General features: G+C 41.4%; 4 protein-coding genes across 10 annotated transcripts in view; 1 reads left to right on the top strand and 3 right to left on the bottom strand.

The window, feature by feature from the left end:
• The window catches only part of lef1 (lymphoid enhancer-binding factor 1), a 58,787-nt gene extending 55,281 nt beyond the window's left edge, over positions 1–3,506 (top strand). For all 6 annotated transcript variants that reach the window (XM_034596564.1, XM_034596723.1, XM_034596645.1 and 3 more), the window contains one exon: positions 1,983–3,506. In XM_034596564.1, the coding sequence (XP_034452455.1) occupies positions 1,983–2,062 (80 nt within the window). In that variant the 3' untranslated portion in view covers positions 2,063–3,506. The remainder of the gene's footprint in view (positions 1–1,982) is intronic.
• A 658-nt stretch (positions 3,507–4,164) lies between these two features.
• hadh (hydroxyacyl-CoA dehydrogenase) lies at positions 4,165–7,709 on the bottom strand. Its single transcript, XM_034597180.1, has 8 exons — positions 7,530–7,709; positions 6,503–6,631; positions 6,246–6,403; positions 5,853–5,979; positions 5,509–5,598; positions 5,347–5,419; positions 5,116–5,232; positions 4,165–4,486 (listed from the first exon to the last, which is right to left on the bottom strand). The coding sequence occupies exons 1-8, from the start codon at positions 7,647–7,649 to the stop codon at positions 4,368–4,370; spliced, it is 933 nt and encodes a 310-aa protein (XP_034453071.1). The 5' UTR covers positions 7,650–7,709; the 3' UTR covers positions 4,165–4,367.
• A 1,148-nt stretch (positions 7,710–8,857) lies between these two features.
• Positions 8,858–12,940, bottom strand: LOC117767306 (cytochrome P450 2U1). The gene is made up of 5 exons (XM_034594804.1): positions 12,165–12,940; positions 11,017–11,667; positions 10,452–10,613; positions 10,126–10,293; positions 8,858–10,020 (listed from the first exon to the last, which is right to left on the bottom strand). The coding sequence occupies exons 1-5, from the start codon at positions 12,595–12,597 to the stop codon at positions 9,839–9,841; spliced, it is 1,596 nt and encodes a 531-aa protein (XP_034450695.1). The 5' UTR covers positions 12,598–12,940; the 3' UTR covers positions 8,858–9,838.
• Positions 12,941–13,873: 933 nt separating this feature from the next.
• sgms2a (sphingomyelin synthase 2a) lies at positions 13,874–25,285 on the bottom strand. 2 transcript variants are annotated; one of them, XM_034595662.1, is made up of 6 exons: positions 25,145–25,285; positions 19,279–19,774; positions 18,248–18,365; positions 17,412–17,565; positions 15,648–15,814; positions 13,874–14,625 (listed from the first exon to the last, which is right to left on the bottom strand). In XM_034595662.1, exons 2-6 carry the CDS (start codon positions 19,725–19,727, stop codon positions 14,440–14,442), a joined length of 1,074 nt encoding a protein of 357 aa, XP_034451553.1. In that variant the 5' UTR covers positions 19,728–19,774; positions 25,145–25,285; the 3' UTR covers positions 13,874–14,439. The 2 variants fall into 2 exon arrangements, with proteins under 2 accessions (XP_034451553.1, XP_034451563.1); XM_034595672.1 differs by having other exon boundaries at positions 19,279–19,768; positions 25,145–25,282.
• Positions 25,286–25,997: the final 712 nt, after the last annotated feature.

Raw genomic sequence — 25,997 nt, 5'->3', positions numbered from 1 at the left:
GGGGCTATAAGGCAGGCGGGCCCCAGCTGCGGGCTCTTTGATTCGGCCGGGGAGGTGAAAGCGGCGATTGAGACGCGAGGCTGTGCCAGTTATCTTAACCTCCCACACTTCAAAAGCTGGGCGAGAGCTTGTCCGACTGCTTCCCCTTTCCCTCCCTCCCTCCGTCCCGTAGAGGGAATGGAATTGGGGGAGAGAGACGGGGGGAGACTAAACCTTTGCTAGCTGTCTGAACAGAGGAGCGTTTCATTTCCTGCAACAAAAAAACCTCAAAAAATCCAGCCGGCATTCCTGAGCACTAATGTAGAGAGAGGAGGAGGAGGAGGAGGAGGAGATGGAGGGAGGTGAGGTGAGGGGAGAGGAGAGGAGAGGAGGGGTCAAGTTGCTCCTGAATCCCAGTGTTTGTGTCGACTGGACCTTGTGAAGCGCTGGCCTGCTGCCCCCTACAACCAACCACCACGCAAGCACACATCCCTGCTGTTACCACCAGCCTTTTTTTAAAAGACACACACACACACACACACACACACACACACACACACACACACACACACACACACACTTCTCGCCCGCAGCCCTTCAGGCCTCTTCCCCGGGCAGGAAGGCCAGTGCTTTTCATGTCTGTGGTAGGGGGAGGAAAAATGCTCCCCAGGAAACAGGGTGCAGCACCGGGCGTGCGGGCCGGCTTTGAGATCCTGGGATGAAAAGAGGGAGGGCGGCGGAGGTAAATAAAAGCGACAGGGGCTCTCTCTCTTTCTCTCGGAGCACTGTGTTCCTTTCAGTTTCTGCTCTGTGCGGCTCGGGGTCAGCTCTCCTTGGGAAAGGTGGCCTCTGTCTGTTCCCTTTTATCCACATGTGGTAAAGCAGTCTGCAGGATGGTGCGTGCGTGTGCGTGTGTGTGTGAGCTAAGAATTTGGAGTGTTAAGATGCAGCGAGCAGCAGGGCTCAGCTGACTTCTCTCCTACAATAACACACTCTTGGCTTTGCCACAAGGGAGAGGCAAACTAATACCGTTTTTTCTTTCCTCGTCTTCACAAAACATCCATCTTTTTAGTCGCAAGAGGCAGCCATCCACCTCTGTCTCTGCCTCTCCACTTTGATCACAGATTCTATTTGATGCCGCTCTGGTCTAAAATATCTCTCCCTGGCTTGTCAATAACTTAAGCTGACTGTGTTTGGTTAGCCCGAGCCCAGATCACGAGACAGAAAAGAACACTCTCTGCAGCTTGACAAACAATTTCCCCGTCAGGGAAAAGCGCCAAATTTCATTCAGTCCCTGTGAAGTGGATTGAGCAGTCAGGTAACATTTTTCCTTTACACCACAGCGTCGACCTGCACCTGAACTGTGTTGGTTCAGATAATTACCAACAACAATTCCATGAACTCTTGCTTGTTTTAACCAGCTGGGTCAATGCGATGATCCTCCTGCGCAGAGAGCCTTTCTTCATCTTGTTTTCCCATCGCCCACCTGCAGCGGCGGCCTAAATGTCAAACCAGAAGCTGCACAATCGGGTGCTCGCCTTCAGAGACTCGGAGGAGGAGTGAGTGAGTCAGGGGAGGGCACAGAAGAGCGCGGCGTTGCCAGCTGGGTCACGGCAACCCCCATGTCGGACTAGATGAAAGCCAGACCAGCCCACATCCTGCCGCTGACCTATAACCCCTCTGTAGTTCAGCGCCGGGCCCGACACTGTGGCTTTCATTCAATCAGCTGTAACGCTAAGAACATAACACTCTAATGATTGATCTTGCTGATTGTAATTTGCCCCTCCCTGATGTGGGGGAGACATGCTCGCACGGTGACACACTTCTGAGTCACTGTGATTCATCTTGATATGTCTGGTTTTGGTTAATGTGACGTGGACGTGACCTGTGTTTTCCTCTGTTTTTCTTTTTCAGCAGATTTTCTTCTGTACAGAGATGCAGTTGCTTCCCAGTTAGAGCGGCTGATTAATCCACTTTGTTTTCTTTCTTCATTTGCTCTTCAGGAGGAAAACGGAACAATTTCTCCACATGCAAAGCGAAGGCAGCAGCTACGGGCCCTCTTCTAGAGATGGAGGCCTGTTAGATTTCATGAAGACCCTTAAATCTCCAAACTGAAGCCTCCACTTCTCAGAGGACCCCCCCCTCCCTCCCCCTCCCTGTCCCACCCCAACTACCCCTACTCCCTTCAACACAAGTCACATGCCACCACCACCACCGTTCACCAAAAAAACACTTCACTGTTTGACAACACTTCCTTCCTGAAGGCGCCTGCTGTAGAGACACTGAACTGAACAAGACAATCATGATTAGTAGGAGCACCCTCACGAAAACCACACTCTCGCACGGGAAAAAAAAACCCAGAATCGACATCTGTGTTTTGTCAGGTTCCTGTAAACGACTCGAGCTTTACCACGATCCAAGGCACTGCACTGAAAAAACAAAACAAAAAACAGCAGCAATTTTTTGATGTGCACACAAACTTCTTCCCCCTGCACTGCCCAAACTCTCCAGACACCCGTCCCTAAGTTATTGTAACTTATTTGTCACCTCTGTTCATTTGTATAGTTTTATTAGGCCGACCTTCACGCCCTCACCCCCCCTCCCCTTGTCTCTCTCTCTCTCTCTCACTGGATTTTTGGAGACCCTTTGAGGTTTCACTCGACTGACCAAACACCTCTTTTTAGACTGCACTAAGGAAGATGGAGGGATCTCATCTCGTCTAAAGAAACGTCCTCAAGACGCCATTTTAGTTTGTCGCTGACCAGTTGGTGCAAAAAAGGATCAACGATTTGATTTGCTTTTCATTTTAGACTGAATTTTATTTTGAATGCTTTTTTTGTATCTTGAACCCTCGTTTCAATTTCTCGGTGTATATTTTAGTGATTTTTTTTTTTTAATATTGTTTTTTTATATAGTGGTATATATGAAAATAAGCTTTGGACACAGGAAAGCCATTTTTCTTGTTGAAGCGTCTTGCAGAAAATTGAAACTTAAGGCTTCTTTTGATAACTATTTGTAACAAATAGTGACCTCGAGATTTGCTCAGATGTAAAATAATGCTCAGTATGTGTACTTTTTAAAAACTGTCAGGATATGTCAATTTTCTTGGTATTTTTGCAGGCAACATTAGGACAAAGGCAAGAGTGATAGCTCAGAGGCCTATATTTTATTGTTCTGAAACATGACAAATGAAGCAGATATATATATTTACCCCAGCACTTGGCAGTCTTTCTTTTATTGCAATGGACCTTTGTCTTTTCTCTCTGGTAGCTAATAGTGTGTCTTTAGCCATGTTGTTTATTCCATGCAAGCATCTCTGTAACATTTTTGATTTCAATGCTCTATTTTAGTATTACTTGATGAATTCCTTTTTTAATTATCATATTCTGGGTCACTGTCATCTTGGTTGAGCATTTTGCTTACCAAGTGGTCATATTTGAACTGTTTCAACATGTTTTTTTGTTTGGTTTTTATTTTGTTTTTGTTTTTTTTAAAGAAAAATAAAAAGGCACCATTGGCTCATGTGATCACTTGTGTGGTTTAAAGACCAGAGCTGGAAGAGCCAGATGTAAAAGTCTGAGTCGCCCTTAGAGATTATAAGTCAAACACAATCAGTTCAACACCATTAAAACTCTAAAAACACACAGATACTGTATTATTGCAGTGATAATGAAAAGCCCATCATCCAAGTATTAAACTCTTACATCTGGGTAACAAGGTGATTTTCTCCTTAACTGTTAAATTGTAAAAATCTCAAGGTAACAATTTTATGACGTAAACACTATTGGATCAAAGAGCAAAGATCAAAGAATACGACTTCAAATTTGAATTGTGCCTCTAGTATGTCCCCATTTCAAATGAAACAGCACCACCTTGTGTTCGTGGTGGGAGGTGTTTTGTAAAGCGTCTGACAAATGGCTCATACACGCCCCCTTCAACACTGACGGAGGATGCAATAGTGGAATTACAATATAAAGTACATTCAGTATATTATATATGTGTTGTTTAGTTTCTTCATGTTGTATTGTGCAGAATGACATGTGAGCAGAGTTTGACCTCACAGCTGTTTTCATATCCATCTACTGAAGAGGGATACTAGATATGAGCCCTTCACATTAGATGTTGAGCATGAATGTCACTGATGTTCACGTGTATCTGCAAAACAGTCAAACCCCAAAAAAGTATTTTAAAAATCTATTTTATTTAATTACATTCAATCTCTTCAAAGATATTCAGTGGACGACATGCATAAGAAAATGGACTGACAGACACAAGTTGACCTTTAACATAGAAGGCACATTTTCTATTTCGGTTTCTTATTAGTCCTTTGATAGCTTATTTTCTGTAGTTCGGACTCGTCCTTCCACACAAAACACAGTGAAACGTATCTATTTGTACTTGTAGAATCCTTCTCCATTCTTTCTGCCATATTTTCCCTCTGCAACCAACTTGTTCAGCAGCTCACTCTGGCCAAACAGTGGGTTGTCGGGATCCTTCGCAGTCCAACCTACAAAAAAAGGCAATAGTAGATGCTGTTATTCAAATTAGATTTGTTTCTCCTTTCTTGCAGTAGTTTCTCCAGACTGACACAGCCGTGCCACTATTAGATTGTCTTTTGTAGTTTTCCCTCTTCTTTAATGTCATGTTACTTATTGTGTGTGTAAATGATCTCTTCAGTTACAAAGGCCAAAGTACACAGCCAAGGGAGTTCTTCTCTCCTACATTCCTCTTTTTTCCTCAAACCAGGTTATGTGTCTCCGCCTACTGGCTAGTTTGGCTCATATAGGTACAGCAGAGCCGACGCCACTGTTATCGTAGTGACGGCAGTGCTTACAGCTGATCAGGGCGTCTCAGGGGCGTGACATTTCTGACACTCGCTATAAGCGAATGACCAATCACAAAAGAATCGACCAGCTGACCAATCAGAGCAAACTGGGCTATTTGGGAGTTGGACCATGAGTGTGGAAAGAGGCTGCAGCTGTGTACCACACGAGACAAAAAACATACGTTCTGCATGTAGACCTGTTCTAGTAAACAACTAGATTAAAATGATAAACCTGAAAAAGGCGAAACAATTGAAATGTTAAATCAGAAGTCATACACACAAACTAAATATTTACCACACAGTTCACTCACCGTCCATAATAAATTTCATAGTGTCCAATCCTACGTAATCCGAGAGCTCGAAGGGTCCCATGGGATAACCAGCACCGAGTTTCATGGCAATATCAATGTCCTCTTTGGATCCGTGACCTGAGGAAGAAAAGGGACAACACAGAAAAACATGTACTCAAGCAAACATTCAAAAATAAATGAGAGCTCCGATATGTTGATAGATTCTTTTACAGTGTTTCCAGGTATACAAACCTCTCTCATGCAACCGGATGGCCTCCATTATGTAAGGAACCAGCAGGCGGTTCACAATGAACCCCGGTGTATCCTGGGTAAAGAGAGGTCAGTTACTGCTGAGTGGACAGATATTTTCTGAAAGAGATGACAGACGTACCGACATCAGTCATCAGATCTCACCTTGCAGGACACTGGTGTTTTACCGAGCATTTTGCTGAAGTTAAGGAGGGAATCAAACGTCTCTTGGCTTGTTGCCGAAGTTCCAATGACCTGCAGAAGATTAGACAAAAGTTAATACCCCAGTATAAACTTATTGTATACGGCCTATGGATATGAATGGTAGGAACAGGGTTTGTTTCATCTGAACTTGTTTTAACCTGAATTCAAACGCCGGAACAGGGAACATATACACACACATCACATCTACGGGATTACGTCTTATGCAACTATGTGAATCTGTGTCCCTGTTAAATACACAAACACATAAATAAAAATAAAACACTGATTGTATTCTGGGGCCTCACCTCTACAAGCTTCATCATGGGGACGGGGTTGAAGAAGTGAAGGCCACCGAATCGGTCGAGTCTGCTGGTGCAGCTGGCGATGTCGGTGATGGGCAGCGAGGACGTGTTGCTGGCAAAGATGGTGTGTCTAAAAAAAGTTACAGAAACACAGTGAGTGAGGAACACGTAAGACAGACACGTCCAAATACAACACGTGCCCTCTTACCTCTCATATTAGGAAATTTATATCATTCAGTGTTTTTAAAAACTGATTACTGAAGTAGAAACAACACACACAGAAACTTGTAAAACCCAGAAAGTAGAGAAGTGGAGTGATGTAACACTGCTGCTGCACTTGCTTCTAATGGAACACTTGTAGCTGATCATTAAAATCAGAAAGGGGACAGTGCTTACTCCGGTGCCAGCTTGTCGAGCCGACCAAACAGATCCTGCTTGACCTTCAGATTCTCCACGATGGCCTCCAACACAAGATCTGAGCTCTGAGCGGCAGAGCCAGCATCTGTGGATGTCGACACATTCTGCAAGACTTTCTGCATGAACTCCTCGCCTGCCTGAAAAACACACAAAATACATCCTCATCCATTAATTACACACGTTTCACTCTGTTCCTGACCTGGTTGTATTCTGTCTGTTGATCTGCTGCTTCTCACCTCCGGCTTGTCAGCGTACTTCTTCTTCACCACTCTTTTGAGGCTCCCTTCAATTCCCTTGACGGCCTTCTTCAGGATGTCTTCAGATGTGTCCACCAGTGTCACCGAGTGGCCAGTCGTTGCAGCAACCTTCAGGGAGGAGATTCAAACTTGTCAGTGATGCTGCATTTACTGCAGCAGTAACTAGGAGGATCACAGAGGACATTTAGGCTAAAAACCTGGTGTGAAAGACACCGTTTTAAGTTTAATATGAATGTCGGGGGTTACGGACACTTGGGTGACACCACAGGAGCAGTATGGAGGCATTTTCTGTTTTTCTGTTTTAAGTTTGATTATATTATTATAATAATATTGGATTCGGCTGCAACGCTGTTTACCCCTGACACTCTAAAAGTGTTTTGTGGATTCAAACACTTCACCCACCACCTCCATCGGCACAGTGGTGAGTGGATAATGAGTGAATTTTCATTTTGGGGTGAACTGTCCCTTTAAAGCCTTAACTAATAATTACTAATAATAACTCTGTGCAGGAACTTAATGTGTTTACAGTCACAAAATGAATGATGATCCAAATTGTGTTTTCGCTGTTGATGATGCACAGAGCAGTGCACGCAGGGAATGGAGGAGAACCATATTATAAGTGACGCTGAGGCAGCTGGATGGGTTTGTGTTAAAAAAGTGAAAAGTCATAATGCAGAACTTCAAACAGGGACCATGTTGCACAATGAGCATTTTTATAAAACCAGTCCTGTCACATGACACCACAAGGAAACAGTCTCACCTGCTCACTGCAGATACCAGCATATGAAAACTTTTTATTCTGTCAACTGTGCCATTAAACCATTTATCAACTAGTCTCTTTGTCATGAGGGTTTGATAGCAACATAAATATCTGTTCGCAGCAGTGAGTGGAACTTTCAGCTCTGTCCCCTCATGTCCTCCAGCAGCTGATCTCAGGTTACTTTTACTGAAGCTAACTGTTAGCTACGAGGCTAAACCCAACCCCGGAAGACATGTGTCCGCTCACCTGTGCGATCCCGGCGCCCATCTGTCCCCCTCCGATGATCGTCACATGTTTGATAGCAACGTGTCTGACCGCGGAGGTGGACAGAGCTCTGCGGAGGTGCTGGGTGAAGAACGCCATCATGAGAGAGGAGCTGCGATCCGGTGTGGTGACGAATCGTGTTTCCCCCGGTAGAGTGGTGTCTCCCCCGCTGCGCCCCCTCGCGGTGGCGAGCGTGAGGATCGTGTATTTGCTGCAGGCGGAAGTGAAGGAGGACACGTTTTCTCGGGGACACAGATTTCAACATAACACCGGAGGGGAACGAAGGTCGTCGGTCACGTGATCACGCGCACGCTTCCGTGACCTTTTACCCACATCTAGTTAAATATCTGGATAATAAAGACACAGGTTAGATTAGGTAAAGAGCTGCAGGTTTACAACATTTAACATTGTCTCTTAAAGACAATATGGGAATTGGCAAAGTATAAAGTCACAGGTTAGGAATATGATCTCAATAAAATATATTTTTTGATTGAATAAAAACAATTAAAGTACACTATATACTATTTATCATCATCCTCATTTTATTTGCTCTTAAAATATATTTTAATAAACTTAAGTGGTCTCAACTTCTATTTTTTAATCGCCTCACACAAGTTATTTTCATAAAATGTGTTTTACCTCTATTTTACCTGATTGTTTTATATAATAGTTTATTTATTTCCTTCTGTCTGTCTTTTCTTCTATTTTGCTTTAATTACGTACTGATTGCTTCACATTATAACAAATATTTAATTGCTTTTATAATTTTGTGTTGTTAAAGCACTTTGTTTAGAAAAGTGCGTAATAAATAAAGTATATTATAATTTTCATACCGTTTCAGCTGCAACAATTGATCCTATTTTATAAGCTGTTACTTGAAGTCCGTTCCAGATCCTACTTCAGTAAAAGTATGAGCAAATTATCATGAGTAAAAGTACTTCAATTACTCTTTGAAGGAATGCATATCATTTTGAGTTTACCAGTGATACCAGTAGTTTATCCTCTACCTGTCAAATCAGTGAAGTAAAAAGTTCAAAATCTCCCTCTGAGTGGATGTGTAAAGTTTTATGGAAGTTAGTACAAGTCCAAACAGTTATCTAATTGGCACAGTACTTGTAATCTGCTTTGTTTATCTCAGTGTTGCTGTACATTCCTGGTCTAATTCATACATTTCACTGACCACCTCATACATTTATGAGTAAGTACAGTAAAAGTAACTTTCCTGGTTTCCTGGTTCAGAGAATAACATCTTGGAGCTTACGAGGAGGATAGGAGGAGACAAGTGTAAATAAAAACAGACACGATGGTTCAAAATCAGCAAACACATTTTTAATGCCCTTTAAACACATTATAAACTTTCAATGTGATGGTCCAGAAGTCGCAGCTTCATCTCTTTTCCAGCTCCGAGATGATTTTGTTTACTGAAGCTATTTATTATTGTTATAATTCACTTCCTTTGACTTAAATATAACTTTACATACACGGTACATGTGTCTTCATCAGACCTAAGTGCATATTCACACCTTATAAAAAGTCCTAGAATGACCCCTGCTGGTGGACTGTTATAACAATATAACAGTATATGTATATGACAATATATATTTCATATACATTTGTTTTCAATATGAAAATTTGGAATCACTTCATTCTTTCAGAATATAAAAAAATTACTTAAATGATGATATTTATGGTGCCACATATCAGTGGTTCCAGAGCACTGGTTCAATTTCAAATAATCTTTGAATATAACTGTCATTCTGAACCACTGACCTAAACATTTCATTGCACATTGTGTCCGTGAAAGTTTTTAACACTGAGCTAACAATTCTTCCTGAAAAAACCCAGGGCTACAACAATCCCATCCTAATAATGGCAACAATTTCAAGAAACACTTTGAAAACAGTGAGAAAAGAAAAGGTATATATGTTTATGACCGAAGATAAATTATTAAAATAATCTGTCTTTATCAAGAGGTTGTCATTAATCCATACATCAAGTCTGTGAGGAAATATATTAACAAATAAAAATCTTCCTTTTTCTCGTGCCCCAATAAAGGACATGAGCATGTGTGTGTGGTTATTCCTATAATATTTTATATGCAACATAAAATAATAAAGTGAAAGCATCATGTTATTGTTACAATTATATTTGAAATATTATTGATAAACCAAACGTATTCAATGATCTCTCCAGGAGACCTTTGTTTGATCTATGTTTCCTCTCTCCCTTATTTAAAAGGTCATGGGCATCAGGAAACCCTGTTTACTAAAGATCTGTTCAAACCAGGTCTCTCAACTCCGAGGGCTCACACACACAGTGAACGGGCAGGGTGCCAGCGTCAGGCCGAAGCGCCCGTGCAGAGGAGGAGGGGGTTTTCCCTCTGGGAGTCGGAATCTGAAGGCCTGGAGTAAACAGGTAACCATCAGGAACAGCTCCATCTTCGCCAGCTGCTCGCCCATGCACACCCTGCGACCTGGGGGACGCATGGGATTACTCATTAGTTCCTGGTACAAGCAGAGTTAAAATTCATTTATAGATCAATGTTTCAATTATTTAATATGAGTAATGAAAGGCATACCAATCCCAAATGGCATAAAGCAATCTTTCCTAAGCAAGGTTCCATCATCATTCAAGAAACGTGCCGGGTTGAAATTGTCTGGCTCGTCCCACACACTGGGATCTCTATGGACAGACCACAGATTGGGCAGAATAACTGTTCCTTTGGGAATAGTGTAGCCTCTGAACTCTACAAGAGAAAAAAAAACACATGAAAAAAAAATCACCTCATTGAATCAGGTTCAGATCATTATATATTATCCCTCAGGGACTCAGATATTTGACTGGTTGAGCACCAACAGAGGATTTACCAGAAAACGAGGGCTCATACGTGTTGTTTAAGTTCACCTGTTGTCTTGGAGGCCATGTGTGGGATACCCAGAGGAACCACTACAATTAACCTCTGCACCTCCATGATGGTGGCTTCGGTAAAGGGCAAACTGCCTTTATCAGTCAGAGACGGGACCCGATGTTTCCCCACCACGTCGTCAATCTCCGCCTGGACCTTTTCTACAATCAAAAGAAGAGAAGCAACGTGACAACATGACATCAGTCCTGCACAACAAAGTGGGAATTCAGTACTTCAGCTGTTTCCACTTCCCTTTTTACCCATAAGCTGCTTCCTAATAATGTAGAAAACAGGATATGTGGTTCATAGGAGCATAAAATTAGTTCACTCAAGTCTATAACATGCAATTCACCCATCACTATATGAAGTATAAATCTCAAAGCGTATAAAGTATTTATAGATTGAAATCATAAACGTTTTGCATCATCGATCATGATCTTGTTGTAAAAAATGTGACTGTGTGCATCTTTAGTTGCTTCTTCACTGTATATTAACAGTCCAATGGAAAGTTTATGATGAAATCGGACAGAATCTGACTGGAGATATAGCAGATGCTGTTTTTACCTTGGATATCAGGATATAAAACCATGTAGAGCAGAATCCACAGAACTGAATTCGTGGTGGTGTCTGTGCCTGCGATGAAGAGATCTCCCACGATATAAAACAGATAATCTTCTGTGAAGCTGCTGTCCTCCTGTCCTGCAGCCTGCTGGGCCAACATCTCCTTCAGGTACATGTCTACAAGATCCCTCGGGTTTTCAGGATCTAATGTTTCCCTGTGATTCGCAATGATGCTCTTCAGAAACACGGTGATGTCTCGTTCCACCTGCCTCAGCTCCTTGAAGACGCCAAAGGGCAAGTAGTAGAGAAGCGGAAAGATGTTGATGAGGACCGCGGGGCTGTTGACGCAGATCTCCAGCCCATGGTCCATCAGGGCCAGCAACTTGCGGAACTCGACATCTTCGTGGTGGAAGCGTTGGCCCAGGGTCATTGAGCAGATGACGTTGGACACGGCGTTGCTGATGAGCGGGGCCATGTCCACGCCGGCGCCCCCGGACTCTTCGTTCAGTCGCAGCAGCTCCGTTTTGATGGTAGCCAGACCTTGAACGATGCTGGGCTCAAAGCTCAACTTCCCAAAGCCAAAGGTCCGGAGCATTGTGTGGCAGAACCTGCGTTGCTTTTTCCATATCGGCCCGTAAGGTGCAAAGACGATTCCTAAAGTTGAATTAAATCAGAAAACAGAAGGAGCATTTAGGAAAGTGTAAATTTAGTCACTTTTCAAACTTAACGTTATGGAACTCATATATTTTTCCCTAAACAGTGGGAAAAATACTTATTTTGTACTTTTAACCTTTCTATATTAGTTTTGTAAGATGAGAGACACATTACTTTTTGATTTTGCTAAACCTGTTTAGTGCACAAACCTTTAGGAGTTGAATGTGAAAAATGTAGTCTCTCTATAACTTAAAGTGAGGCTGGGTAATATGGCCAAAATTATATCAAGATAAAACATTTTTATATCAGTCAATCTCCATAATGATCACGATAAATTATTATTTTAATATATTAATTTAGTTATTCTTGATCTCCATTGTACTTTTTATTCAAACTATTTGTCTTTGATCTTGTTCTTGTTTTTCTCTTATGTCTTATTACCATATGCATTATAAATAAATAGAGATAAATCCTATGAGTGCCACCAGTGTGGTCACCTTTCCGTTTGGTCATGATGGAGACACTGGGGATGTCCGGCCGGTCAGAGAACTCCTCCGGGTGCTTTACCAGCGCCTCCTTCACCGCCTCGTACCCGTTCAGCACCACGATCAGCTGCTTCCCCGCGAACACACTGAACACGGGGCCGTACACGTTCGCCAGCTCCGTGAGCATCACCGCGGCGTTTCTCACCGGTGCCCCCGAGCCGCCGGAGCGCGTCCACTTCCTCCGGAGGAAAGACGGCACCAGGAAGCCGCCGAAGTTACCGACCACCGGCCACGGTTTGGGACCCGGGGGGATGTTGGCGAACTCCCGTCGTTTGCGATACAAGTGAAGTAAATAAAGCACCAGGAGGAGAAGTGCCACAGCCCCGGTGTTTACATGAGACAGTGAAGACGAGCCGAAGAGCTCCAGACATGACGGAGGCAACATGGCGCCCGCAGTTAGAACCGAACCGCAGATAAACACGGTCCCATCTTCTTCTCTACAGCAACATCACACCGGGCCGACCTTTTTGTTTACTTCTCCATCGCTCTCTTCCTGTGTCGTCAACGTGCTGCCGTTACTGGATTCCCATTGGCAGGCGGAGCTGCTCCCCTGCTGTCATTGGTTCGTGGAAAGGAGTTTTTTAGGCCCTCGGTTTGTCTCACAGGGTCACCTGCAGTTACAGTCCAGCGTCCTTGGTCTTTTTTGAAAGACGATATATAAATTCGTTAAAGACGATAAAAATATACAAGTTCTTCTTCTTCTTCTTCTTCTTCTTCTTCTTCTTCTTCTTCTTCTTCTTCTTCTTCTTCTTCTTAATATTAGCTGTGAGGGCCCGAAGGGATTCAGAAAATCAATAAATTAATCCAATGTAAATAAAGAAATAGATCTTATTTATTTCTGTATTGAAATTTTTTATTTATTCTTAATTTTAGTATGTTTTTAATTTTCAAAAAGGGCAATCTCGAGTTCTCTTCTCTCTCTTTTTTTTTTAGGGCAGGTGCAATATTCAACTCACTTTTATTCTGCATTATTATTACATGTTATTTCCTTGTGTACAGTTTGTTGTTGTTTGTCGCACAATGTACTGTTCTGCAGCTGCTGTAGCACTTTGGCCCCAGAAATGTTTTCCCAAAGAGACATTAAGTATATTTGATTTGATTGAAACTTGACGGAAGGGACAGATAAAAGTCACAGCTCTCCTCTCCTCTCTCTATATGGGTATCTCATGTACAGTGGACAGGTTGGCCTTCTGTGTGTATGATGTCTTTCAGACACAATCTGCAAACCTGAATGACTGAGCCAAAACACAGTGAGCGCATCTGTGTGAGTATGTTACTTTTGCTCTGTATCACACAGTAGATACAATAATGTAAATATAGTTAACATAATCCAAATGTAGCAGTTGATTTTATGCTTAATTTAATAGTTTGTAACGTATATATGATTAAAAAATGGGACCTATAACCGACTGTCTGAATGCAGAGCTATAATGTTTTACTTTCCTTAATGTGGACAATGTCATTTTAATACAGAGGCATGTGACTCAGACTGGATTTTAATGTAGGCTATCATTGGAACTACTTTTAGAAAAACATTTATTTCTTGTAACTTGTGTGAGGAACAAAAGGTTGAAGAGATGCACTAAACATGAAGCTGTCAAAAACTTGCACATGAGGTAGATAACAAAGATAATTTCATTAAATCCCAAAATAGAAGGAAGCCTTGGTATGGTTACATTTAATACAATGATGAGACAATAAAACACAATCTGGGCTACTAAAATGACAACAAAATGAATAGTAATATAATAATAATAATAATAATAATAATAATAATAATAATAATAATAATAAGCTGAAAAAAAGACTCATAATGGCAGTTTTGGTACATCTACTGACATCTAACACACTAAGGCACCTTGTGACTTGAGCACACTGATATTACATTGAGGTAAACCCATCAGTATATACAGTATGTAACAGGAGCAGATCCAAAATCAAAGTCTGGCAAATACTAAAACAAACCTACGAGTCAGCTGCGACAAAGTGTGTGAAATTCACCAGGAGCTGCTACAAGTGTCATTTTCAAAAACAATGAGAACTTTATCTGAAAAAATAAATAAATAACACTGAGAGACAAAGAGAAAACAAGATTTTCCTTCGAGGCACATTTTTTGTTGCTTTTGCTAAGCATTTGGTACCATTAAGCTCCCGTCAAGTTGACTGAATGAATGAGTACAGCCTCTGGTGGATGATCAGGCAACACTGTTGTGGTATCGGGGTAAGGTCACTCCTCTCGGGTACTTTGTACCATGGAGTACTTCTTGCAGGGGTTCTTAAGGCAGGCGGGAGGCCAGGTGATGGGCCAGCTGTACGAGCACGGCACCGAGGTTTGGACGTTCCTCTCCAGGAAGTTGAACACAGGGTTCCACCAGGTGTTGGTGAGGTAGTTGTTGGGCAGACATTTCACAGTCTGTCAAGGAAAAAAAATGATATAGCAATATATTATTATATCACTTTCCATACAAGGAGTGCAGCTCAGAGTAGTGTTGATGATCAGGCTCTTGTTTTTTGTCATAATGTGTTTGAGGAAATTAAAAGGTGGGATTGCATGTCAGATTAGGAATATGTGGTTTCAGTGACAGTAATTCTAGTCATCACATTACAAGTAAGAAGCATGTGGACTTGTTAATTGTTAATTTGAGGAATGAGACAGTATCTTCCAAAATGACTGTATTTGTACTTTGGGAGATAACAACTGGATTTGTCAAACTCAGACGGCTAACGCCTCACGTTAAACATCTTTGCACAGAACAAGGACTGTCCCCCATCATTTACATTGGAAATGTATTAGTAACCCATATTGAGCAGTTTGAACAGAAGGAATTATTACAGAACACAACAGTTTCTGTGTACATGTGGACACTGAAACCGTTGTATTTTAGGATAGACTTCAAAACTATGAACATATTCTGTAAGACGCACCCAAAAACAGTCTCTATATCACTAATAAATAGTCAAAATAATTTACATACAGTGACAAGAGTCTGAAACATTGTATCACATTTGGTTTCTTTCTTTTTGACTGTGTTTAAGTTGTGGTGAATGTTTTGAGCATTTATACCATTGTACCACACCATATCAACTGTGTGCTTCAATTTTTGCCAGTAGAGGAAGCAATTCATCAGTTTGAAGGTATTCTACAGGGAGTGACATCCAGACAATTAAAAAATGTGAACTAACTCTAAGTTTATAATTATATATATATACAGCAAATTAGAGAGCATTTCCTTTAAATGTAAACTGTTATACATCCTTGTGTTGGCGCTACACTGAGGAAAATGCAGCCACATGTCAGACCCACAGTAAATCGCCCCATGTGTAATGATTCATGTTTAACAAGGTTCAATGAGAGGGAAGCCCTCAGCGTTCAAAGCTGCCATTTACTCTCTTGAACTCCAACAGCCCCCCCGGTGTACAGCTCTCTGCTCTTACCTGTAAATTGGCCATGGTGTGGTACCACCAGAACAGGCGGGAGGTGATGAAGTAGGCCACGACCACATCCACGCTATAGTGCTCGTGAGCCACCAAGATGCACACCACTCCCACTGCACTCAGCAGCCAGCACATCAGATGGTACCACCAAAACGACCGCGGCGAGTCTTTAGAGAGAGAGAGAAGGGGGGGAGAGAGTGTTGGCAAAATGTTTCACATTAACGCTGACAGACAAGGGCAGACAGAGAAATGTGTCAAGAACAGAAGGATTTCCAGTGACACACAAACAAGGCTACCACAAAAACATTTGAAACAGAAGAGACTTAGACGCTTCTACTTCTGCCTAAAATCTCAACCAAACAACTTAGTTTAGCATTTTTAGAAACTTACCTTGTGATGGATGGATGATGGATGGAAAGATTGATAACTTTAGATAATGAGAAAGTACAGAGATGTAAGAAATGCAATAAAACAGAAGTACCAAATACACAGTTAACGGGAGCTACTACTTGCGCTACTAACTCAACACGTGACAAAGTGATGCAGCCTTATAGAACAGAACCTTTGAAAACATCATATCTCCATGAAAGTGTATGGAGTTAAATGTATGGTGACTTAGGATGCTGAAGTTTGTGTTATACTGACCAATGCTTCCAATATTTTGTCTTGCCTTGTTGACATAATTGGGATGGACAAAATAATGAAAAAACATTGCTCTGTATAAAGATATATAATTTAATAGCACCAGAAACTGCAGCCTTCAAAATGGCCATAAAGTTGAATCTAAACTTTAAAAAATAAGTAATTTATAAAAAAATGATCATAACAGCCCTTACGAAGAATCAGTCAATGGCAAGGCTGCTGTATAAGACAGCTTTGATTAGGTATACCTAATAAACAGGCAACAGAGTGTGTATCCAGCACTATGCAGCAATATAATATTCAAAAGTTGTTATGGTGGCGAGCAGAACAGTGGTGCATGATTTCGGTTCGAATCCCGGTTTGGCTGGGGTCTTTCTGTGTGGAGTGTGCATGTTCCCCTTGCGTATGTGTGGGTTATTTCCAGGTTCTCTGGTTTCCTCTGAACAAGTATTAGGTTAAAGGTTCAGTGTGTAGAATTTAGTGACACCTAGTGGTGAAGTTGCAGGATGCAGCTGAATACCCCTCACCTCACCCTCCCCTTGCAAACATGAAAGAGAACCTGTGGTAGATTTCAGTTTTCATAAAAACTCAAAAGGTGTTTAGTTTCTCCAGTTTGGGCTACTGTAAAAAAAAACATGGTGGCCTCCATAGAGATGACCCACTCCTGATGTAAATATAAAGTATTTAAATATAAAGGGCCCATTCCAGGGTAAAGAAAACAACAATTCATACAATTTAAATGAAACACACAAGTGAAAACATCACTAGGATTATTTTATATTCAGTTTCTGCCAATAGATCCCTTTCACCTAAATCGTACACACTGGACCTTTTTAAATTATGATTCTAAATTGTCTCTGCATGTTGACTCTGTGATCCGTTGGCATCCTGTCTCCTGCCTCTATACCTCTCGCCCAGCGTCAGCAGGGATTTGCTCTAGCTGACACTCGACCTTCAAAGCATAACATGTATTATCTGCATCCTATTAGTTCCTCGAAGGTAGCTGAACGATAAAACACTGCCGGCCACTTGGGAATGAGGATGGAAACAGACAATATCTTTTATATATTATTCATGTTTCCATATACGAGCGAACAATTTAGTGTTGCAGTGAGTACTCACACTCCTTGATGAATAGGTAGGTGAGAGTGAGCATCACAGTGTGTCCGCTGTACAGGAAGTCTCCACACAACAGATGGGAGTTCGTGATGGAAAGACCTCCGCCCGAAATCAGCCGCAGGATTCGCTGGATTTTTGCCTGGGAGTCTCCGTGGAGCTGACGGGGAAGAGAAGGTGGATGATAACAAGGAAAAATAAATAAACACCAATGACCAAAGATTTTTCGAGGTGTCGGCAGGTGGATTTTGTTACCTTGGGCCGGGCTAACCGTTTCCCTCTGTTTTCAGTCTTTGTGCTAAACTAACAGAACCAACTGCTGGCTGTATCAAACACATGGCAAGAAAGTGTATTTTTCCAAATGTTAAATAACTTCTCCAGTTTTCTGTCGCTCTTTTCATCTCTGTAGGCAACATGAGTTGAGCCGGTAATTTACAGGGACAGGAAACATGAAGAGGGATTGAAGGAAGTGAGAGGAAGATGGTTGGGGAGTAAAATCTACGCCACATGGCTACATCTCTTCCACCTGCTGCTCAAATTACTGACAACAACTCTCATCTTCCAAGTAGCTGAAGACTTTCATATACAACATGAAACATCAAATTCTTGGGACCTACTGTCCGACCCCTTGTGTTTTAACACTACTTGCTTCGGCAAACAACTGCCAGGAGCACAGGTTTCTAACCAGACACATGCACCTCCATGTCTTGAGCCAATAAAAAGTCAGAATAGCTTTTATTTTTTAAAGCTGCCTCTCTTGTGCGGTTGTGCAAAATGAGTCTCAGAAGCTGCGTTGTAGTACACGTCTGAATAACGACAGCTGATGTTTGTATTCGACTCACCTTAGGAGCACACGTCATGTGCATGCCAGGTACAGGCAGGGTGGTGATGTACATGGTGACACAGCGGTACAAGTACAGGGTGCCAATGAGGAAGAAGAAGCGTCTGATTGCTATTGACCTGTAAATGGATGATGGAAGAGCCATAATTGATTGAGTGTATATATATATAGTCGTCGCCTGGTTATGCAAAAACACTTGTATTAAACATCAACTTAAATCTACAGAACTCTGGAGATGATCTTGCTCAGTGTCATAAGGTGTCAAACTAGACGGCTCCTGCTCAGCCAATGACATTGAGTTTTACTAACCAAAATACATAATGACAAATTCTCTATAATATGGTGTAATAGTGATTCAAATGTTTATTTTGTAGTTAGATTTGACCTCGGCCACGCAGATTAGGTTTTTAAACCCGTCTGTTCGTTTGTTGATTGTTTCTTTGTTAGTTAGATTATGCAAAACTACAGGAAGGATGATTAATAAACTTGGTGTAATGATGTAATCAGGAAACAACCCATTCAATTTTGTTACAGATTCAGATCAGAGGGCGGATACAGTTTTCCACTTAAACATTGTGAGAACATTTTCCTTATTTCTCAGAGAACAATTAATGAATCTTGATGAAAAAAATCAGATGTTTAGTGGACTGATATTTATAAATAAAAATCTGGATCTAGTGGATTCAAATTTGGTTTCATGAAGGGACTGTCGGCCTCTACTGAGTTCTATTTATTTCAGTATCTTCATACCTGTAGTCAAAAGTTCAAATGTGGAAGAACTTATGTAAAAAGATTAATTTAATTCATAATAGTTTAACCAAGTACATTAAAACAGTGATACAGGGAAAACTCCACTATAGAAATAAGACTTCATCACTGGCAGCAGCCTCAGTAGACTATAATAAAGAGGCATTTCTTGAGTACCAGGCAGACATGCGGAGCAAAAACAAGTTTTTGCTCAGGAAATAACTGCGTTTATTCTTTAAGCTGAACGAAACCTGCCTACACAGTATGTAGTGTAAAGGTTCTTACTTGTATCTGAAGAAGAACAGCTGGATCATCCAGATGGCGAGCAGCACCATGCCGTTGATCTCAGTCACTGTGAACGCCCACTTAACTCTGTCGATATAGTCAAAGAACTTGTCGGGAAGAGGTGGGCTGCTCTCTTTGGATGGGACCCTCTCGTGGACAACGGTGATGACGACGGTGGTGAGGACCAAGTTGAAGCCAGCATAAAAGAAGGCCATCACCGTCTTCCACCACTCCATGGGCAGACGATTGACCTTGGAGTCCGGCACAGAGATCTTCACGTAGTCATTGTGCCTCCCGATGCCTTTCCTGAAGCCCCTCTTGCTCTCCTCCGCGCCTGGAATGTGGACGGGACACGTTTTGCCACTGCCGGGCACAGCGGTGCCCTCCATCCCTGGGTTCAGATCAGCAGTGGCCGAGTCTCTCGCATCCACACGCTCCTGAGATGCCATGAGTGTCTGCGCTGTCCATCCACAGGCACTGCTCCTCTGGGCTGAGGTTTTTTAAGCGCCAGGAGAGGAAAACAAGAATAACAAATCTTAAGTTTGGAAAGCACAACATGGTATCATCATTTGCTTTAGATAGAGAAGCACAAAAGTAAAAAGGTGCTGCTTGAAGTGCATAAAATATTATCCTTATCTCAAGGTTTATCATAGCCAGAGATTGAGTTTTTATAGATACAAAGTTCTTGACTCCACTGGATGAAATTTCCAGTTCAGACTGAAAAGCTATATTTGTGTTAATATTTGAGTTTATAACAGTTTTCAGTGTGGATTTTCTGTCAGACTCTTATTTTAGGCTTTTTAAAGTCTTTGTGCCAGACGGCTTTGGTTTCCTGATTTTGGCCTCAACGAGCGGCTGCTATGGTCCGGTCAGTTTTGTTCAGTTTTATGGTCAAACATTTTCTGTTGCATTTTCCATGCTCATCACAGACGCTGCAAGCTGTATGAATGCAAAGTGTAGCTGAAGAAAACTGAACAAGTTGAAATGAATACTAAATTCTTGACCTTTGAAACAGCAGCTAATGGCACAATTTCACCACCATAATCCATTTAGTGGCTGTTCTGGAGCTTTCAATCATGTCACATGATTTTCTCTGCAGATGGAGTTTTCTCCAGTCGTCATGTCATCCCATCACTTCTTATTCATAGTGACTTAAGAGTCCTTGACAATTGGGAAAACACTGTCCTGAGGATGAAAGCATCTGAACAGCTACTGACCTTGTGGTGAGATTTGTCAGCAAAACACAATTTGTTTCTGAGAAATCAATGAAAATGTTGAAAAATACCCTATCTCACAATGTTAGAGAAAGTGAGAAAACCTATATTAGTGTCTGTCCCCTGATCCAGATCCACACCAAAATGTATTGGGCTCTTTCCTGACCCACGTTGCTTAATTTCACCAAGTTTTGTGGTAATACGTTTTGTAGTTTTTGCGTAATCTCGCTTAGAAACAAACCAACAGATAGGGGTGAAATAATCAGCTCCTTGATGAAGGTTATAAAATAAAATAATGGATGCATTCTTGTAAGAGCAAATGTGATGTTTGTTTGTGAGCCCTTCTCAGTTAATGACTTGAGAGAGCACTATACAGCAGTAACCTTTTTTTTTTTTATTCTTCACATCTAAAAGGCCTCTGGTCCCGTTAACGGTTCCATTAATGGATATCAGGATATTGCTATCAGCCCTGAAATGCATCACAATAAATGTCATCTGGGATACATACAGAATGGTATGTTTACTTAGCGGGAAAACCTGGCTCTTGGACAACAGAGGCGATAGAAATAGAGTGAGGCTGGATTCAGGAGAGCTGCTGAAAGCATCAGTTTCCGCAGAATCAATTTTTCAGAAAATATTATTACAGCGGAGAGAGGCTCCCAGTGCAATGTCCTCTCACTAACCCACAGCAGATCCAGGCTCTGGTACTCGTCTGATGGATGGCTACGAGACACAGCGTGTGGCGGACTTTAAGGGCTCATGTTAACGTATATTAATACTGATCAACATGGCAAATGGGATCAACGGGAGCAGGCAAACAACGTAAACCAATTACAATGCCACACCCCGTCTGTTATTAGTGAGATTGTGTTGCATCTCTATGGTTAATTGTTATTCTATCAACATTCAAGCTCTGGTCTCTTAGCGTTTACATTGTGAGTGTGAGAGAGAATCTGAATGTGTTTTTAGAACAAAGCATAATTCAGTTTTTTTTTTTTTTTACTTTTCTATAATCAAACAGTTTAAACTTGTGAATTTGAGCCAGTCTGTACTTTAGAAGAGCAGCAGGGAGAAAGACTGTGGGGATCGTGACATGTAGAGACGTCCTGCTGCTGCTCAATAGACTGTAAATAATGGGACACTGTTGGTAATTTACTGTAAATAGGACATTGGGGCATTTTGCGAATCACAGGCCCTCACCCCACTTTTATCTGATCAGGCACACACATATCATTAGGATGACATTGTTGTTGTTGTTGCCTGCCCAAACATTAACATATTAATTACCTCCCTTATTTTATTTATTTATTTAATGTTTTCACCCCGGTCTGTTTGTTTGTAAACAAGATTACACAAAAACAAGGGGTCAGTGAGGAATCTATTGACTTTTTGTACGGATTAGGAGGCAGATTTGATCATTAACAGTGCAAGATGGGGCATTTTTCAGCATTTTCACGTTTCAGGAACATTTAGGGGACTGAACTTTGGTGCAGTTTGATTGAAGTTAACAGGGACAGTCTCCAGGTGGAGATACGAGCTCTACTGAGAGGAAGGATGATGCATAAACTATTGAAAACGTGGAGGAAGAATGGAACATGGGCTAAGAAAGAGCCTATACAATTTTTGCCGATTCTAGTTCTATGCGCCTTCATGTGAACATGTGATGTCACGATCTCATCCACAGCGACCTCAGGACTTTTAAGCCAACATGGACGCAGACACAGATGATACAGTGGAAAGCTCTGGAAAAGGGCTTGGATATGGATGGTTTCGCTGACCTACAGTTTCAAAAGGTCAAGAATGAACTTCACTAGGTGGCCATTTTTAACAGAACTTTTACTGTTGGTAGAAGATGGGATGTAATGTCGTCTGTGGTGTCATCTTCTGGTGTCCAAACAGCTGTTTCCTTCTGGTGAGAACAGTTTAGTTTACAGAGCGTCCATCCAAAGTTTTTGGAGGGACACAATACGAAACGTGATTGAGTGGACTCTGTCTTTACTTCTCATACATCAGACTTATCGGTGTGACATTCAGTACAAAGACGATCGGAGATATTTATTTGTCCATGTTCCCTGAGACTGCTCTGTGTGTACTGTACATGGGAAATCAGCAGAGTGTCTCTATTTGACTAGTTTTCCACTGGTCCCCTCCTCCCTAGTGTACAGTACACAGTGTTTTCCCACCAGCCGGAGCACTCGGTGCTCTGAAGGGATGGGTGGTGATGGAAAACTGGCAGAAAAACCTATTCCACATGGTCACAGGCCGTAATGGATAACTTGGCTGCCTCCGCTCACCCAGGCTATTTCAAGAGAAGCCACCCAGTCGCCTTCGAAGGCTGTATTTTACTTTAAAGTCAACCAGGGCTTTGACTCCCAGTTTGGGGCCTTCGTAATAACACACTACTATAGCTGTCCACTCATTTTCTTCTTCACATCGTGCAGTTGTCTTAATCAAAGGGAGGGTTTAAAATAAATCACACCAGAGGTGGGGCAGCCTTCTGGAAACTGGTGACACTACAGAGAGGAGATGACTTTACAGTAAAATGTACAAGCTATAAATCCAGCGTTGAAACCGCATGTTTGGCAGTAAAGCAAGCTCCTGTTTTAGCTCAGTGTAAATTATTTTCTATGACAGACACTCATAATGTGAATTGAAGAACTCAGAAGTTTCCCTGAAGAGGATTAGATTGAAATATTTGAAGTTTATAGCACTTTGGCACTAGTCACATTGTGTTTGAGGCTCTATAACAGAATATAAATAATACCTTCTTAATGGCTGTGTGCAAAGAGATTGTTTCTTTGTGCTTCAAAAAATTACAAGAGGGACGTGCTTTTAAAAAAATGAGTAGTAGTAGCAGTGATGTAAGATTGTCCTATCCTTTAGGGAAAAACTTTATAGAACAAAATGGCCCCTGAATTTTATATCAATTCATATGATTGGATTGTTAATTCAAATATTAACATCTGAGAAGTGTTTACATATTTGGTTACTGTGATTACTGTAGGGATTGGTTGGTACTGTAATAGCATAGCTATAAACTGCTAACATCCTTTGTGGCTAAAAGTTTGTGCGTTTTCAAACAAATTTTCCACCTTCCTTTCTCAGCTCCGCTTGTGTTGTTATTTTATTTCATTAACGTCCGACATTGGATTTGTTTAGATATGGTCGTATTGTTCTTACCTGCACAATATACTTTGTTCACAGTGGCTGTGTTGTTTTATATGCACAGGACATTTTCATTGTAAAACAAAAAGTTTCTTAAGTTAAAGTCAAAGCCTCATTTTTCAATGTTAATGGTGAGAATTTTGGTCACTGTAATCGTGATACAAAACTGTTTCATCTCTACTTTATACTGTAAATGAGATTGAATTTAAAACAATGTTTCATATTATTTAAGATCATTTTATCTATTTAAGCCCTTAATCTATGAAGGATTTGCAGCTGTCAGTTTATTGTAATGGACTAAAAAGTCCGGAGATGTTAGTAGAAGTAGTAAAGTTGGGGTAACATGTTGACTTCATGTAACATTACTGCAGATGCTATGAGTAATACTGAACTATATTTATTTAAAAGTAAATGTATCAAAACAATGTAAACGACAGAGATGTTTGAAACCTTGGTTTTACCACAGTTATGTTCACTTCCTCTACTGAAACCCAGGACAACTGTATTATACCCATTCACTATCAAAACAAACAGATGAAGTATTTTTGTTTCTTTTTGAAAAGACAACCAACTTTATACCAGACAAGCCCAAAATGGTCTCAATGTGCACAGAGCTACTCCAGTCTCTGGCTGCCAAAACCACATTTGGGCTGGATACAGGCAGTATAATGTCAGGTTCAAGACTGGGTGTCTCCCAAGCGTCCCGTATATTACAGGGCTGCCGTCTTGTCACATGGGAGATGTGTGCGGCACAGACGGTTTTGAAGTTTACTTTTGGGGTGTAGCACAGTGGCCCCACACGCACTGTTAAACACCATGTTCCATATGAGGCTACTGGGTGGGGCAACAGGTCAACTGCACGCCCTGTAATTAAAACCCTTTCGTTTTCAGACAAAGTTGTTGCATGTAGCAAGTGAATTATTCAAATGTAATTAAACTAAGACCGCTGTATCACAAATATCCACAGTCTGTGTACTGAGTATGCATATATATATATATATATGTATGTATATATAAATGTTATTATATGGATACAACTGTGTTAGATTGATCAGGGTATCAGTTTATGGCCCACAAGTCAGAAAATGTGTTTGTTATTGTGTACAAAATAGCCAACATATAAAATGCTGTGTGTACATGACATCATGTCCTGAGCACATACTCTTCCAGCTCATACTCATTGATCAACCAAAGAAAAGTTTTTTTACATGATGATGCAAGGTATGAACCCTACTCTACAAATAAACATTCAGAAATAGCCCATGTATGTCAAATCGTGTTCATTTCTGCTGTGTATGTCTGTATTTGTAAACAACACTGGAAAAATGTAACCGGAAGACGGTATAAAATGCAGTACTGCTGTCAGCAGTACAGATCAGATACTGTACTAACACCTGTAGTAAACATGTATATAACCAGCACATACCGAGAGAGGATGAGAGTCTCTACATGTACATACACATGTTGCACAGTTAATAGCATCCTACCTGCGTGGCTCGAGCCTCCTGGTGCCTCTTCCTGTAGTTACAGCTGGTTGAATCCCTGATGCTGCGCCCTGCTCGCTGATCAGCTGCTGCTCTGCTCAGGCTGGACTGATACACACGACACTGCTGCTGGCTTTTGAGGAAGGGCTCCTCCTCCTCCTCCTCCTCCTCCTCCTCCCCGAAGCACCACACAGATTCATCCATCCTCTGCATCCAGCCTCCTCCTGCCTCACATCCCCCTTTAATTGAGAATCTGTCCTGTAATCAGCACAAGTATCACCCTGTAACTGAGGTGCACTGCAAGAAACCAGTGAGGTGGAGCAGCACTGTGTTTTATTATTAGTGTGTAATTCTGCGTTTGTCATGTTGACACAGAGTATTATATTTTTACCTCCGCCAAAGAGGTTCCACAATTTTTTGCTTCCTTTTTTCATGTGGAACTGCTTTTGTAAATTATACCTTCCGCCAAGGAGGTTGTTTGGTTATTGGGGTTTTGGGGGTTATTTTTATTTATTTTTTAGCCGGATTACATGGAAACGACTCAACTTATTTCCATCAAATTCTTTGGATGGTTGGGGTATGACCCAAGAAAGAACCCATGAAAATGGCATATTTAGGGAACTGTGTGTGCAATTTGGTGAAGACCCCCCCCCCCAAAAAAATCCATGGTTTGTTGAAAGGACCTTGGCGAAGGTATGCGCTCTACTGGGTGCCCTTCTAGTTATATTTTATTTTATTGTCCCAAGTGAAAAAAACTTTAAAATGCTGTTCATATGTTTTTGGGCATTTAGTCTTTTGCATTATTTTTAACTTATTTCAAATATTTGTACCCATGTCAGTAATAATAGCAATAATA

Source organism: Hippoglossus hippoglossus, chromosome 1 (assembly GCF_009819705.1).
Source record: "Hippoglossus hippoglossus isolate fHipHip1 chromosome 1, fHipHip1.pri, whole genome shotgun sequence".
In the NCBI taxonomy this organism is placed as follows: Eukaryota; Metazoa; Chordata; class Actinopteri; order Pleuronectiformes; family Pleuronectidae; genus Hippoglossus; species Hippoglossus hippoglossus.
Note: the sequence above shows the minus strand (reverse complement) of the source record. Positions and strands in the feature narration are given on the sequence as shown.

Coding starts and splice junctions, on each gene's coding strand:
- sgms2a (XM_034595662.1), bottom strand. CDS start 19,727: ATGGCATCTCAGGAGCGTGTGGATGCGAGAGACTCGGCCACTGCTGAT. Junction 18,366..19,278: donor CTGTTCTTCTTCAGATACAA/GTAAGAACCTTT, acceptor ATCCATTTACAG/GTCAATAGCAATCAGACGCT. Junction 14,626..15,647: donor ACACCATGGCCAATTTACAG/GTAAGAGCAGAG, acceptor TTTCCTTGACAG/ACTGTGAAATGTCTGCCCAA.
- hadh (XM_034597180.1), bottom strand. CDS start 7,649: ATGATGGCGTTCTTCACCCAGCACCTCCGCAGAGCTCTGTCCACCTCC. Junction 5,980..6,245: donor CTCGACAAGCTGGCACCGGA/GTAAGCACTGTC, acceptor AACTTTTTTTAG/ACACACCATCTTTGCCAGCA. Junction 5,420..5,508: donor AAACACCAGTGTCCTGCAAG/GTGAGATCTGAT, acceptor CTCTTTACCCAG/GATACACCGGGGTTCATTGT.
- LOC117767306 (XM_034594804.1), bottom strand. CDS start 12,597: ATGTTGCCTCCGTCATGTCTGGAGCTCTTCGGCTCGTCTTCACTGTCT. Junction 10,614..11,016: donor TTTATATCCTGATATCCAAG/GTAAAAACAGCA, acceptor TTTTGATTGTAG/AAAAGGTCCAGGCGGAGATT. Junction 10,294..10,451: donor CATGGCCTCCAAGACAACAG/GTGAACTTAAAC, acceptor TTTCTCTTGTAG/AGTTCAGAGGCTACACTATT.